General features: G+C 41.5%; 2 protein-coding genes across 7 annotated transcripts in view; one reads left to right on the top strand and one right to left on the bottom strand.

Annotated features, from left to right (window-relative positions):
* Nucleotides 1–622: 622 nt before the first annotated feature.
* On the bottom strand, nt 623–8741 carry DYNLT2 (dynein light chain Tctex-type 2). Of its 2 annotated transcripts, XM_077346897.1 has the most exons (5): nt 8526–8640; nt 7401–7516; nt 6461–6667; nt 5452–5610; nt 623–777 (listed from the first exon to the last, which is right to left on the bottom strand). In XM_077346897.1, exons 2-5 carry the CDS (start codon nt 7446–7448, stop codon nt 667–669), a joined length of 525 nt encoding a protein of 174 aa, XP_077203012.1. In that variant the 5' UTR covers nt 7449–7516; nt 8526–8640; the 3' UTR covers nt 623–666. The 2 variants fall into 2 exon arrangements, with proteins under 2 accessions (XP_077203012.1, XP_077203001.1); XM_077346886.1 differs by lacking the exon at nt 7401–7516 and having other exon boundaries at nt 8526–8741.
* ERMARD (ER membrane associated RNA degradation) overlaps nt 8670–14886 on the top strand; it is a 28432-nt gene continuing 22215 nt past the window's right edge. The window contains exons 1-4 of one of the 5 annotated variants that reach the window (XM_077346845.1): nt 8670–8888; nt 9254–9422; nt 12480–12619; nt 13037–13138. In XM_077346845.1, the coding sequence (XP_077202960.1) occupies nt 8763–8888; nt 9254–9422; nt 12480–12619; nt 13037–13138 (537 nt within the window). In that variant the 5' untranslated portion in view covers nt 8670–8762. The other 4 variants (XM_077346823.1, XM_077346812.1, XM_077346834.1 and 1 more) reach the window with 4 other exon arrangements.

Below are 14886 nucleotides of genomic sequence, written 5' to 3'. Positions count from 1 at the left end.
CCAAACAGTGTGCACTGTCCCTTGTCGAACTCTAGACAGGCTGCTACTTTTGTTCTACAAATCAGAAAGTCTCACTTTTCCTCTATGGTTTGCTGTGCTTAATGTCCAAGAATCTACAGACAGTACTTTCATCAAGAGTACATGTGTGTTGTGCCATCGAGATACTTCGAACTTATTGTGACCTTAGGAATTAATGACAAATAGTGTGCATATATAGCTCTGGTTTTTTGCCCACCTGTAAAAGTAATTTTAGACTAGTCTGGCTGAGGATGCACAGTCCAAAATCAGCATTCACTTTTATACATAAACCTCGGGTGAAATAACATTTCACCACAGTGCTTTCCACTACAAGTTCTAGGACAGCCATGAGGCATTTTTCATTCTGAAACATGTATTGGTACAGACATGGAAGAACAACAAGAGTGGAACACGAAAGTTGCCCACAAAAGAGAAATAGTCAGAATAGATGTTAATGTGGAGACTGCTACACTAGTCTGAAAAGGCTTACCAGGAAGCCAGGGATGCTAGTTGTGCCCAATTCACTGTAAATGGAATTGGGGGGTGGGGTGGGGGGTCGGTTCACACTTTTCTTTCAGCAAATAAATTACATTAACACAGAACATTGCAGAAATGTATTATAATTATAGTATATTTGTCTTCTAGAAGTTATTCATAATAACCAGCAATTATTAAAGCCACTGTAACATAGTTCTCGGTTTCATGTAGTGCTGAAACCCAGTTATCCCTTGCATCATCCCAGACCCATCGGCTGGCAATCTGGAGGAGAAAGAAGCACATAATATTGATCAGTTAGTTTAAACACAACTCAACAACCTAGCACACTCCACCTAGAATAAACAGCTACTTCACAATTACATTGAAATGCCCTTTTGTGAAAATTATTTCCAATTTAAATTTGCAGCAGTTACAAGAAGCTATATACATTTTTTGTCTTCATATTGTTTTTAAAGGTTGAAAAAAACCTAATAACCTTCATCTTTAATGTTTAGCATTTCCCAATGTTTTTAGTCTGATGTATTTTAAATTTTTATTTTGAAATATACTGTACAAATTTCAAATCCCAGTACACATAAATATAGAATGTATTTATATTTTAATAATCCATGGTCTTAATTACTGTTTGAACTCCCTTTATTAATCTTATGAGGCTTGGGTGCACAAACATGGAAAGGTATGATCTAGTAGGCATCACAGAAACTTGGTGGAATGATTCTCATGACTGGAATGTAATAGTGGATGGATATGAATTGTTCAGAAAAAATAGAATAGATCGAAGAGGTGGAGGAGTGGCACTGTATGTGAGGAAAGGGCTTACCTGTCAGGAAATTCTAGTGAAGGAGAGTATATCTATAGTGGAAAGCATCTGGGTGAAAATAAGCGAGGGGAAAACAAACAGTGTGGTTGGTGTCTGCTACCAACCACCTGACCAACGAGAGGATGTGGATGCTGCACTTTGTGAGCAGTTTGAGAAAATATCCAAGCGGCAGGACCTTGTCATCGTGGGTGACTTCAATTTCCCAGATGTGTGCTAGGAAACAAACTCTGCGAAGCGTCCTCAGTCATGCAACTTTCTGACCTGCCTGGCTGACAACTTCATTTATCAAATGGTAGATGAGCCCACAAGAGGTTCAGCCATATTGGACCTAATACTGACCAGCAGGCAAGAGTTGGTGAAGGAGGTGGGGACCCTAGGGGGAAGTGACCATGTCCTCATAGAATTAATTTTGAGATGGGGGCAAAGAAGCTAGTAGCCAGATGCGGATGTTGGATTTTCGTAGGGCAAACTTTAATAAACTTAGAGACATGATGAGTGTCATACCATGGACGAGAATGCTGAAAGGGAAGGGAGCATGTGAAGGGTGGGCACTACTCAAACAAGAGCTATTGCTCAATCAATGACTATCCCAGAAAGACGAAAACACTGCAGGAGCTCTAAGAAGACTATTTGGATGAACAGAGAACTTCAAGAGGAACTAAGAAAGAAAAGGGAAATGTTCAGGAAATGGAGGGAAGGACAGAGCTCTAAAGAAGAGTACCTACAGGTTACTAAGCACTGTAGATCAATCATCAGAAAGGCCAGAGCTGAGAGTGAGGTAAGATTGGCCAGGGAAGCCCACTGTAACAAGAAAAGATTTTTCAGTTATATGAGGAGCAAACATAAAGTTAAGGAGGCAATAGGCCCACTGTTGGGTGCGGATGGACAAACTCTAACGGAGGATGCAGAGAAAGCAGAAAGGCTCAGCGCCTATTTTAAATCTGTTTTTTCCCCACAGCTCAAAGGGTTTAGGCACATCTAGAGATGGCAGTAGCCAAGAGATAGTGTCTGGGTGGCAGGTTGACATGGACAGAGAGGTTGTCAAGAGGCATTTAGCTGCACTGGATGAGTTCAAATCCCCTGGGCCAGATGAAATGCACCCGAGAATGCTCAAAGAACTTTCCAGAGAACTTGCACAACCCTTGTCTATCATCTTCGGGACCTCTTTAAGGACTGGAGATGTCCCGGAGGACTGGAAGAGAGCAAACGTTATTCCAATCTTCAAAAAAGGTAGGAAGGATGACCTGGGGAACTACAGACCAGTGAGTCTGACGTGTATTGTGGGTAAGATAAGGGAGCAGATATTAAAGGGAGCGATCTGCAAACATCTGGAGGACAATATGGTGATCCCAGGAAGTCAGCATGGATTTGTGTCCAACAGCTCCTGTCAGACCAACCTGGTTTCCTTTTTTGATCAAGTTTGTGGATTGTGGATTGTGGAAATTCGGTTGATGTCGTTTACTTGGATTTTACTAAAGCTTTTGATAAGGTTCCCCATGATATTCTGATGGATAAATTGAAGGACTGCAATCTGGATTTTCAGATAATTAGGTGGATAGGGAATTGGTTAGAGAACCGCACTCAAAGAGTTGTTGTCAATGGTGTTTCGTCAGACTGGAGGGAGGTGAGTAGCGGGGTACCTCAGGGCTCGGTGCTCGGCCCGGTACTTTTTAACATATTTATTAATGAGGGGGTGGAGGGACTACTCATCAAGTTTGCAGATGACACCAAATTGGGAGGACTGGCAAATACTCCGGAAGATAGAGACAGAGTTCAACGAGATCTGAACACAATGGAAAAATGGGCAAATGAGAACAAGATGCAGTTTAATAAAGATAAGTGTAAAGTTCTGCATCTCGGTCAGAAAAATGAAAAGCATATCTACTGGATGGGGGATACGCTTCTAGGTAACACTGTGTGTGAACGAGACCTTGGGGTACTTGTGGATTGTAAGCTAAACATGAGCAGGCAGTGTGATGCAGCGGTAAAAAAGGCGAATGCCATTTTGGGCTGTATCAACAGGGGCATCACATCAAAATCACAAGATGTCATAGTCCCATTGTATACGGCACTGGTCAGACCACACCTGGAGTACTGTGTGCAGTTCTGGGAGCCTCACTTCAAGAAGGACATGGAGAAATTTGAAAGGGTACAGAGGAGAGTGTCGAGGATGATCTGGGGCCAAGGGACCAAGCCCTATGAAGATAGGTTGAGGGAGTTGGGAATGTTCAGCCTGGAGAAAAGGAGGTTGATGAGGGGACATGATAGCCCTCCTTAAGTATTTGAAAGGTTGTCACTTAGAGGAAGGGAGGATGCTGTTTCCGTTGGCTGCAGAGGAAAGGACACGCAATAATGGGTTTAAACTACAAGTACAACAATATAGGCTAGATATCAGGAAAAAAAATTCACAGTGAATAGTTCAACAGTGGAATAGGCTGCTCCCCCTCACTGGCAATCTTCAAGCAAAAGTTGGATGCACACTTTTCTTGGATGCTTTAGGATGCTTTGGGCTGATCCTGTGTTGAGCAGGGGGTTGGACTAGATGGCCTGTATGGCCCCTTCCAACTCTGATTCTATGATTCTAAACTCCCCTCCAATCTGAGTGCCAGGTGATTCCACCTGATGCCCAAACCCTTCCTTTGCAGGTGCAGAATACTGGGCCACTGCTGACAGAGTGCATGTCCTGATGCATGGAAGTTCTGACAGGACACAGGATGGCCTGGATTCTGCCACCCGCTAAGTCCCTCTTGTGGCATTGGAGTAACAGATGGGGCATCCACAACTGCCAAATGTTCCACAAACTGTGAATGAGGAACATTGGTGAGTGTTCCACCGTGAGTTTACCCATGCAATTGCCAGAGAGATCAGCCATCTGCATGGATATGAGGTTCCTTCAATGAATCCCTCCTTGCTCTATAGTGCCTGTGGCAATTCCATCTCACCTCCAGCCTGAGGTGTAACTTAACACATTTCCTGACCATCTCAACCAGTGGAAATTACTAGTTCCATATTCACTGTTCAGGGACAAAAGCATTGTGAAAAACAAATTGGGTGATGGGGGGCATCCCATGGCCTCAGCCATGGGGTACCGAGGGGCACAGTGTGGCACAAAAGCAACCCCACACTGCTAACACTTCCCTCAGAGCCCAGAGGCTCCAAGGGCTGCTGCAAATGTGGCATGGGAATGCAACCATGGTCCCAAGTGGGTCCTGATATTACCCACCTGTTGCCAGTGGATAGTGGCAATTGATGCCACAGAAAAGGGTCACTGACCACTTACCAAGTCTCCAGTCATGGGGCCTAAATCTGGAACAGCCCATCCTGCCCACCTTTTCCTCCATGTGAGTAACAATTAAGCGGGAACAGCTAGAGAGCCATTGCAAGTGGTGGGATGCCTTTGACAGGGGTCAGCAATGGATGGAGGGGCTGACGGTATCTGAAATGGTGGCTACTGGGCACATGGAGCGACTTCTTGCCATATCTGCTTTGTTTACTTATTTATGGGGTTGAGTACTATGTTTTAATAGGGAGAGAATGATGTTTTAGTGTTTTTATTGTATTTATTCTGTAAAGGCTGTTGCCTTATTTGTGAGCCACCTTTGCCCCCTTTCTGTACTATCCTTTTCTGCTTCTACTGTTTACCACTATCAATGCAATCCTAAACAGAATTATTCTCTTCAAAGTCCATTAACCAAGCAGATATAACTCTCCTTACAATGGCCCTGAAGATACCCTGCATCTCTGTCTCTGCTTTCAGTTTCTCTTCCTGACCTCCTTATACATCTCAATGCCAGTGTTTGTAAGCCATTTGGGTTTGCCATAACAACACAAAATGCTCCCAAACTCTGCCTTTTCTTTACTGGCAAAATCTGAATATATAGAGATGTCAAGGCTTGTCTTTTGTTTTTAAGAAGAGGTAGTTATTGCATAACCATTTAGCACAAAACGAAAGGTTTCCCTGGACTTGCAAAACTCATAGCCTTGGCTAGTCTTCTGCATGGATTTTCCTAACTGCATGGGGGCCAATCTGTTGATATTAGATATATCAGCTACAGGAGAATATCTAATAACTCCTCAGATTTCTCAGAATAAAGTAAGCCATCTTCTCTACTTACATGAATTGACTGGCCAGACTTTTCCACCATAAACACTTGGACTATATACTTGTAACGGTCAAAGCCCTGATCCTTAACAGCTTCTATTATTTCTTCTGAGAGGATTAAACACCTTGCGGCTGCATTGGACCCATCATATTTGTAATCCTGGAGTGCATTCTATTAATTAAGAATTTAAAATATAGTTGCCAACATTCATCTAAAAGGATCTCTGTAAAAGTTTGACACTCTTAATATTTACAAATTGTTTTATAATCGTAACCTTTTAATCACTTCCTATTCATAAAACTACTTAGAAGTATTTCAACAATATAACCTTAATCTTCAATAACCAATTCTGAACAGGTTTCCCTACTTAAAAGGAAATAAGTAGAGATTTTGGTAGGTTGGCTGATGTGTGGGGAGAAGGAAGCAGGAAATGGGGACAGGCCTCCCTACCAGGAAGGGAGAAAAGAAATAATAGGTGACGGATACATGGAGAAATTATATGTCCCATGAAGTTTTAAAAAACATTTAAGTAATTGTGCAGCTGCCAGTATTACGTTATATTACAACAGATGGACTCACTCTTCCCCATTTGTCCCTCTTCCATTCCTTCTTCTGCTAGCTCAGCTTCTGCCACCCCATTCCATCTCTACTTCCTTCCCAAGTCAGTCACTTTTTCTTACTTTCTCATATGCAGCCTGCACTGTCCCCTTTATAATAACTCCCCAATAAAAAGGCTTAATAGTTTTTTTAAAGAGTAGATCGCTAGAATTTAACTGTATTATATTACACCACCATAACAATATATCAATTTCCATTTTTAAAAACAAGTAATCACCAATTGATGATGAGGAAATGATAGACATGGGGGACTACTGCAAGGAGAATGAGGGAGAAATTTAATTGTGGATGCTCTGTTGCCACTGTGAATGCTTCTGCATTTGCAATTCTAACAAAAGTAATACAGAGAATTGTCTGTGTGGCTGAACCCCAGAATTAGAACCTTAAGTGAACAACACATTACCTTTAGGATATCTTCAGCTTTCTTCCTTATGACATGAGCCTCAAATGTTCTGTATGGTTCCATTCTATATGTGTTGGCAAACTTTGGTCTTGAAAAGCTAGCCTTGAATGCCAAGAACTCACTTTTTGTAAAATCTGTGGTAGACTCATCATCTCCTGGTTCAGAAACGTCATGGCTTGATGTTCTATGTCTGTAAACTTGTGAAAGCTGGGAAAAAACCCTGATTTTAGGAATGATTTGTCATAGTTTAGTGCTTAACAGTTAAGCAATTATCAGTGTTAGTGCCCATTTTGCAAATCTCTAATTTCATTTTGACTTAGGGAAATGATTCACAGAGCTGTGAGAATAAAATGGGGGGAGGGACAATTTAAGGTGCCAAGCTTCTTTGAGAAAGGGCGGGATAAAAATATACCAAATAAATGACATGCACTTGATACTAGATTCTACCAGGGGACGTTATTTATTTATTTTTAGACCGCCCTTCTATCCTGAACGCTTTAGGCTGATCCAGCATTGAGCAGGGGGTTGGACTAGATGGCCTGTATTGCCCCTTCCAATTCTATGATTCTCTGACAGGAATCTCAGGCAGCTAGCATCAGTTAAAACCATATACAAATTGCTTTAAATTATTGGTTCTATTGCATGCAGCCCATACATATCTGGCTACACTCCTGAACGTCTAACTCAGAACCAAAAGTAAGCTCAAAATAATGATCAAATCATGTTTACCTCTAATGAACACAGAACAGAGCATTCTGGAAACCAAGGGGATCCCTAAGTCTCTGCAGGTGGGCAAAAATACGCCCCTCGCCCAACTATGGAGGGGGTGGTATCCTGAGTCAGGCCCGCAGGGCGTAGTGGTCTGACCACGGCACAGCTAAAACAGCTTCCAGCCCCACCTCTATCCCAGCACCAAAGATGGGTCAAGGGTGTGACTTGCCTGATGGGTGGGCCCAGCAACAAATTGTGAGAGCCCCAGTGTCACCATGGATGACACCAGGTCCAAGCCAAGTCCTGGAGATGGCACATCCACATGAAGTCCCCCAGGATGACATCCTACTAATGAATGTGTGCATCAATCACAAGTAACACTTTCACATTTTGAGTTATTAAATAAGTTAACTTTTATTCTCATATGGTACTTCACTCCAAAACATAACATAAAACATTTGAAAGTTTAGTATCTCAGTGAAGTTGGGCCACTGTGTCTGCAAATCCTCTGAGCACTTACCTGAGCACAGACCCACTAAGCTTAATAGAATAGTCATTTGCAAGACAGCATGCACAGAATGCAACTGCCAGTTCACTAATAAGATCAAACAATGGCATATGTAGCACCAATTGTGTTCTGGGTTATGTCCTCCACCAAGTGCCTGATTATTTTCTCTATTGGCCTTGCCAATAGTTAAGGACTCATATATTTTTTCCTTCTTAGGCCTATTTCAATCAACAAAGAATCTGTTTCATCTCTTTTCCTTGCACAGAAATTGATACTCTCACTCTAAAAAAATCTTGTTCAATGTTGTCTGCCTCCCTAATATGGTCTAATTCCTGAGAAGCATTATGTTCTATTCTCAAGAACTGACTGAAGGGCAAATTATATCTTAAATGGAAAGGATAGAATGAGTTGAAATGTAAATGCCTTAGTGTAAGCAGCAACAACTCATGTATCATCAACAATCAACAAAGCCAAAATAAAGAAGCAAGGATGGCAAAAAAAGTGGTGTAAAGAGGCCAGAGATAGAGCCTGGGACCTCCCGCATGCAAAGACTCTTCCATTCAGCCACAGTCCCTTCCCTATGATCTTCTTTCATGGGATCTTGATGTTCAGCATGGGGCGGGGGTGCAAAGCTTCCTAGTGCCTCGTGGCAGTCCTACTGCTGCATTTTTACAAAAACTAAAGGCATGTTGTGCATGTTGTGCCGATCTCCGCGATTTGTTTATTATTCCTAGCACTGAGAGCAGAACTCACGAGCTACGGGGACTAACAGAAACTGGCGCAGCCGCACCACCCACGCGGCACCAGCCCTGAAGCGCATGCGCACAGGGAACAGTGCCCACCTACCCGCGGCGCTAGGCCTTCTTTCTCAGGACCGCTTTGTCTCTTTGAGGTCGTCACGTGGTGGGAAGGGGAGCTAGTCAGCTTCTTCTTCTTGTCCATGGCACGCCTGCGCAAGTCGCAGGGAGGAAGCGGGCGGTGGGTGGGATTCCTTCGGAAGCTTCCAGTTGATTGCTGGATTCGAGTGTTCGTTGAAGGCGGAGGCGAGACTTTGCGCTCCTGGATGACGTCACCTGGCGCGCCATGAGCCAAGGAAAGGGAGAGAATCGGGAAGGAATGGAGGGAAATGCAGGGCAGAGAACAGGACAAGCTGTAGCTGACGCATGCGACACAGTTAAGAAACCCCACTGTGACATTTGGAGCTTAACGGTAGTAGTGACAGGCCGTAGAAGTGTGGTATCCACGCCTTTTTTTTTTAACTGGAGCGTTTTCGTTTTCGTATTTATGAGCTGCAGTCTGTACTGAATCTGTTAGTCTGCGGCAGCGATTAGCTAATTTCACACACGTTAGATAATGTGCTTTCAATGTGCTTTTGCTGCTAGATTTTTCTGTGTGAAACAGAAAAATCCATTTTGAAAGCACATTATCCAGCGTATGTAAGCAGGAGTCTTGCGGTGCTTTAAAGCTGATATGTTTAGGGATTCAGGTTTATGCTACAATGAAAGCTTGCTAGTTATTAAGGTGCCACAGGATTTTGTTTTCCCTTCTAATAATTATTTTTCACTTTGTTTCAGTTTTTGGATCATGATTCAGTTACTACTTGCCTTTCTTCTACAGTACACTATATGGTTTGTGAATTAGGATTTGAGAAAGAAATGAACTATCCTATTAATAGCTTTGTGACAGGCAGTGGTGAAATATGTTGGAAAACAATAATAGAACACATACATTATTGCAAGACAGGTATGTATTTGATATAAAGGAAACATTTGTCTTGTGTGTACTTTTTAGGCCAGTTGATGTTCTGTAGTGTAGTACGTTTTAAAAATAGCCACACTGAACAAGCATTATTTTTCCTTTTACATTGGCATGGATCTAGCAGTCCCCTACTGCTAATGAAACTGGCATTGCATAGAATCATAAAAGTTGGAAGGGACCTCTAGGGTCATCTAATCCACACTCCCCCCAAGAGAATGCAGGAAACTCACAACTACCTGTCTACCCATAGTGACCCCAATTTCATACCCAGATAACACCCCCCCCCCACAAAAAAAACCCCAAATCCCTGGCCAGTCTCAGTCTGGCCTGGAAGAAATTCACCTCCCAAAGTGGTGATCGGCATTTCCCTGGGCATGCAAGAAAGGGCCACAAGAGCCATCACCAACACTGTCACCTTCTGTCCATCCACCCACAATCTACCTAAGTTCACAGAACCAGCATTTCTGTCAGATTGCTATCTGATGTGCTGTTAGGCATTCAGTTGAGTCCAACTTTTGCCGATTCTATGGTTCAACTGTTGCCACAATTTTCAATCTTGCTCCACTTCTTTTAGTTGCATAATGTTCTGGCTAGTGTCCACTTTGGTTGTATGTAACCTCAGTGTTCCTTGTCGGCCTGGTTTCCTTTGATCACTGACCAATCCTTGCAAAACTGCTTTCTCCATTAAGTTGGATTGCATGATAGATGTGACTGTCTAGCCTCTACTTAAGAACTTCCAAAGTAGGAGAACTCACTGCCTCCTGAGGAAGCCTGTTCCACTGAGGAACCGCTCAAACTGTCAGGAACTTATTCCGGATGTTTAGCCAAAAATTCTTTAGAATTCATTTCAACCTCTTGGTTCTGGTCCAACCTTCTGAGGTAACAGAAACAACTCTGATCCATCCTCTATGACATCCTTTCAAGTACTTGAAGTTGGCTATCATATCTTCTATTAGTTGTCTCCTCTACAGACTAAACATTCATTGCAATAAAGCAAGTCTTTGTTTTAACTTACTGCTTGACTTTTGTGGAAGGAAAACAACACTGTAGCCTATGCCTTTGTCCATTAGCTCAAAGAATACTGCCAATGATATTATTTTGCATTTTTGGCTTGTTTTCACTGTTATATACTGAATCCCTGCTGTACTGGAAAAAAACTGAATGTGAAATGAGCATTTATTGACAAAAAAATTGGTTCTGCACTCTGTGTTCACTGTTACCAACTTTAAACTATCCTGTTATCATAACAGAGTTCAAGTAAGAAATGACGTTTGTTCTCCTTGGTGGATTAATAGTAGAGCACATTCTCTTCTTTTTTTTGTCACCTGGAGCTAAGAAGACATGGGTGGGATTTCATTCAAATGTTCAGAGGAGCTGGGTTTTTTTAAATATACCCCGCTTTTCATTACTTGAAGGAATCCCAAAGCAGCTTACAAACATCTTTCCCTTCCTCTCCCCGTAACAGACACCTTGTGAGGTAGGTGGGGTGGAGAGAGTTCTAAGAAAAAAAAAGACTGTGACTAACTCGGGGTCACCCAGCAGGCTGTGCATGTGGAGGAGTGGGAAATCAGGCTTGGTTCTCCAGTTTACAGTTCACCTCTCTTAACCATTATATCACACTGGCTCTCCTTAAGTTCACTGCCTGTTTCTATATGATCCCTGAGAATACAAACTGGGGCCAGGCAATGAACAGATGGTTGTAGAGGCAGTTGTGCATTGGGCTCATTAGGCAGGATATCAGTGGCTCCACCACCATCACTCTTACTGTGCTTCTCTTGACTATTTTGCTCATTGTTTCCTGGCCACAAAGAAATAAAACTGGCCTTGACCAGGGCTAGGGCCTTTTCAGTCCTGGCCCAGGTCTGGTAGAATTCTCTCCATGGTGAAATCAGGGCTCTCTTGGGACCTTTACCAGTTTTGGAGGGCCTATAAGACAGAGCTGGTCCCCCACGCCAGGATACTAACACCGAGGAAATGCCTCCCTACTCGAGAAATTCCATCCACAAAACATCAACGTACACAAGAGGAATTAACCCCCTCCCCCAAGATTTTAGGATGCAGGTTTAACAATATATCTTACATTATATATCGTAATTGTTTTAATCATATAAATGGAAGTGTTTGTATATTTTTTGTTACTTGCCCTGAGCTAACTGCAAAGGGCAGGCTGCAAAAATAGTTCTTGTTGCATCTGCCAAACAATACACCTTGTAGCCATTACAGCTGTTGTTTTGCTTTGTGTCAGTGTAAATTTGCTCTGTAAATAAAACAGATGACCGTGTGCAAACCTGTGAAGATATTACATTGCCTACCACAACTGCTACTGCAAATAATCAAGCACAAAGAACATATCAGTGGGCTAATGCAAGTCTTTATGAATATCTTGCACAGCGAACATCAAAAACAATAAATATAAACAACTTTATTTAGTAGTAGTGCAAACAAAATGATAGTTCCTGCATCTTTTAGCTAATTTCATCTATTCTCTGCGCTGAAACAATAATTTGCTTGGATATTGTAAGGTTACAGGTCTAGTGACAGTTCTCTACTACCACACAAGTTGTTCATCATCAGAAACACCACTGTTACAAGAAAAAAAAATCAACTCTCATTGGGAGAAACTGTTGTGTTCCAAGGATGTACCCCATAGTAATAACAGTGAGCACCTTAACCACTTGTTGATTGGCAACAGACAGATGTTCCAAAGCCAGCATGGTATAGTGGTTAGGAGCATGGACTTCTAATCTGGTGAGCTGGGTTTGATTCCGCCCTCCCCCACATGCAGCCAGCTGGGTGACCTTGGACTTGCCACAGCACTAATAAAGCTGTTCTCTTAACAGTTCACAAAGACACCCCATTGCTAGAATTTTTCAGCTGACCATGGACGTATTGTTGGATTCATGCTACTGTTTCTCTAGAAAGAGTGATGTAGTCACAATCTTTGAGTGCTTTTGAGAAAATACCTTTAATAAAAGATATTTCTTATTTATAGAACATGTGTTATTGGTTCTTTATTTGACTAACGTTTTTCTTGTTTTTAAGATCTTAGTGTGGACTATGCAAACACTGTGAGATCTTTAGGACCTTTATGTGAATCTGGTCACTTGCATTTACAATCCCTTACCATGGAGCAATTTGAAGAGCAGTTTGTGATATGGTTCCAATGGACCCAGTGCTCTGAGGTATCAGCATTACAACATTACAGCATTACAGTATTAATATTCTGAAAGCCGACCCAGTACCACCCCATCTGTGCACTTTACAGAGTGACATATACAAAAAAGGAGGAGACACAAGGGGAGGGTGTAGAATTTAAACCCAGTATATTTTCTAAAAGGAGATGTAAAGTATATGCTGCATGTGTGTTATTAAAGGCTATATGTGGAATTTGGTTGTTCATCTGAGGGGGCACACTGGTGTCACATGAGCATGACCTACACTCGGGTTCTCCAGTATTCATCATACTTCCATGCCCTTTTCAAAACTTTAAAGGTGGCTGCAAGATCTAAAAGATTTGGGGACTCATGTACACAGACACTGTGCTGATGCCGGAGTAGATTAAAAAGTGATTCACAACCTTTTATCCCCCCCATTTGCAGATATTTCTTGAAGTGTTTGATATTTTAAAATGTCCATATGCTACAGCAATTGAACTCAGTTTAATGAAGCTTACTTCGTGTTTGGAACGAGCCCTGGGAGATGTAAGTGCTAATGTCTTTGAATTCTTCCAAACTTTATATTAATGTGGCTTTTCTGCACTGAAGAAACTTCAATATTTTACTAGATCTGATAGTGAAACAGTTGCAAGCTGAGTTTGATGACTAGCTATGTTCCATATTTTGGTGTTCGGGGGAAGCTTCCTGTTGGAATAAATAGAAGCAGTCAGATTGGTAGCTTGTGCAAGAAGTATGGAATGAACTCTAGGTGGGTTCCATACCCCTTACTTACCATTCAGAAATAGAGTCTGTAATTGCTGAATGGAAAGAGAGGAGGGAAGAGAAGAAGGCAAAGGGGAAGGCCCAGCCTAATGCTTGTTCACTCCTCTCTTCCCTGTTTACTCTCCCATGCATGGTTTCCTTTTCTCCTCAAGCCAAAGGCTGGAAGTAATCTGAATAATTAGGTAGTCAAGATAGTACATGTTAAACCAATTCTGCTCAGCATAGGCATCCGTCTCCTACTTTCCTGTACTTGCTGCTTCATTTGCTAAATATTCAGCTCTTAGTCCTAAAAACAGAAACTTTTTTTCAGCTCTTTTTACTGTAAGGTGACCAGATTTTAACATTAGTAAAGCAGGACACCATTGACCAGAGAGGTTCTTGATTAAAAATTTGGTCTATAAGGAGCAACATAAAGTTTCATGGAATGCATAGAATGCAAAATGGTATTGTAATATATATATTTAAATTTCAACATAAGTACAATTTGCCAGGTACCCCCAGATGTTCCTCCAAAAGTGGGAAAATCTGGTCACCTTATTTTACTGTCAAAATCGTTTCATTATATATTTCCATGATTAGCAAAATGATATTTTTCATTATTTCAGCAATAGTGTCCTCTTAAATGAAAATAATAATTCCAGTGCAACACAAGGGCAGGTTTGACTGAACATAATTACTTTTTGCTATAGTCTAAAACATTCCCACCAATATTAAACATTTTCAGGTTGATAATGCCCATATTTAGAGCAGTATCTTAAAAAAGGCAGAACTTTTATTTGACTATGGAGATGCCCTGTATATTCCTTTAGGAAATCAGCTTTGGTTAGCAGACTGCAAAACAGAAACATAGCAAGCGCCACACCAATAACCACACAAATATGGGCAAAAGGCCAATGGTGCCAGAATCACAAATCTTAATTGGAAAATAGGTATTTTTTAATATTCTAATCCCTATGCAATATAATTAAAAGCTTGAGAAAATAGAAGTATTTGCTTGGCACCTTGATTTGCATGCCCCATTAGGTAATAACCCTAACTTTGAATTGTTTCTGGAGGCAAACAGTAGCCAGTAAAGATGTTTTAAAACTGTTGAAATAGAACATGTTACAGCTGATAGCAGCCTAGCTGAACCTCTTGATGCTTCAAGTAGTCTTCAAAGTAGTATTCACAATATGATTGTTAAGAAGTTTGGATTGTGGCTTTCCAGAACCGACTAGGGAGAACTCAAAACTAAACAATTTAAAATAATTCAAGCCAATAAAAGCCTGTCTGGGCATAAAAGCTCATAAAACTTTAAAACTTGATGAAACAGTTCTCAGAGCAAACCATAACACAGGTGAAAAGAAGTTAGTTTAAACTCTGAATAAAATGAAATGTTTTTGGCCAGGCACTTATAGGCAGAAATCTGGTGAATATCAAGGCAATCCAAAAGTGGGATGCAACCACTGAAAAAAAACTTGTTCTGGTCACCAACCCATTCACCTTTCCAGGTAAGCGCACGGGTCTCTAGA

The sequence above is a fragment of the Paroedura picta genome, chromosome 1 (genome assembly GCF_049243985.1).
Source record: "Paroedura picta isolate Pp20150507F chromosome 1, Ppicta_v3.0, whole genome shotgun sequence".
In the NCBI taxonomy this organism is placed as follows: Eukaryota; Metazoa; Chordata; class Lepidosauria; order Squamata; family Gekkonidae; genus Paroedura; species Paroedura picta.
This window is presented reverse-complemented; position numbering and strand designations above follow the sequence as displayed.

Bases quoted from the DNA above. Each gene is read 5' to 3' on its own strand.
- DYNLT2 (XM_077346886.1), bottom strand. From the start codon at position 8,621: ATGGACAAGAAGAAGAAGCTGACTAGCTCCCCTTCCCACCACGTGACG. The intron at 5,611-6,460 runs GTAATGTGTTGT...CTTAATTAATAG, and splicing joins AAGCTGAAGATATCCTAAAG to AATGCACTCCAGGATTACAA. The intron at 778-5,451 runs GTAAGTAGAGAA...TTTCTCCTCCAG, and splicing joins AGTCTGGCCAGTCAATTCAT to ATTGCCAGCCGATGGGTCTG.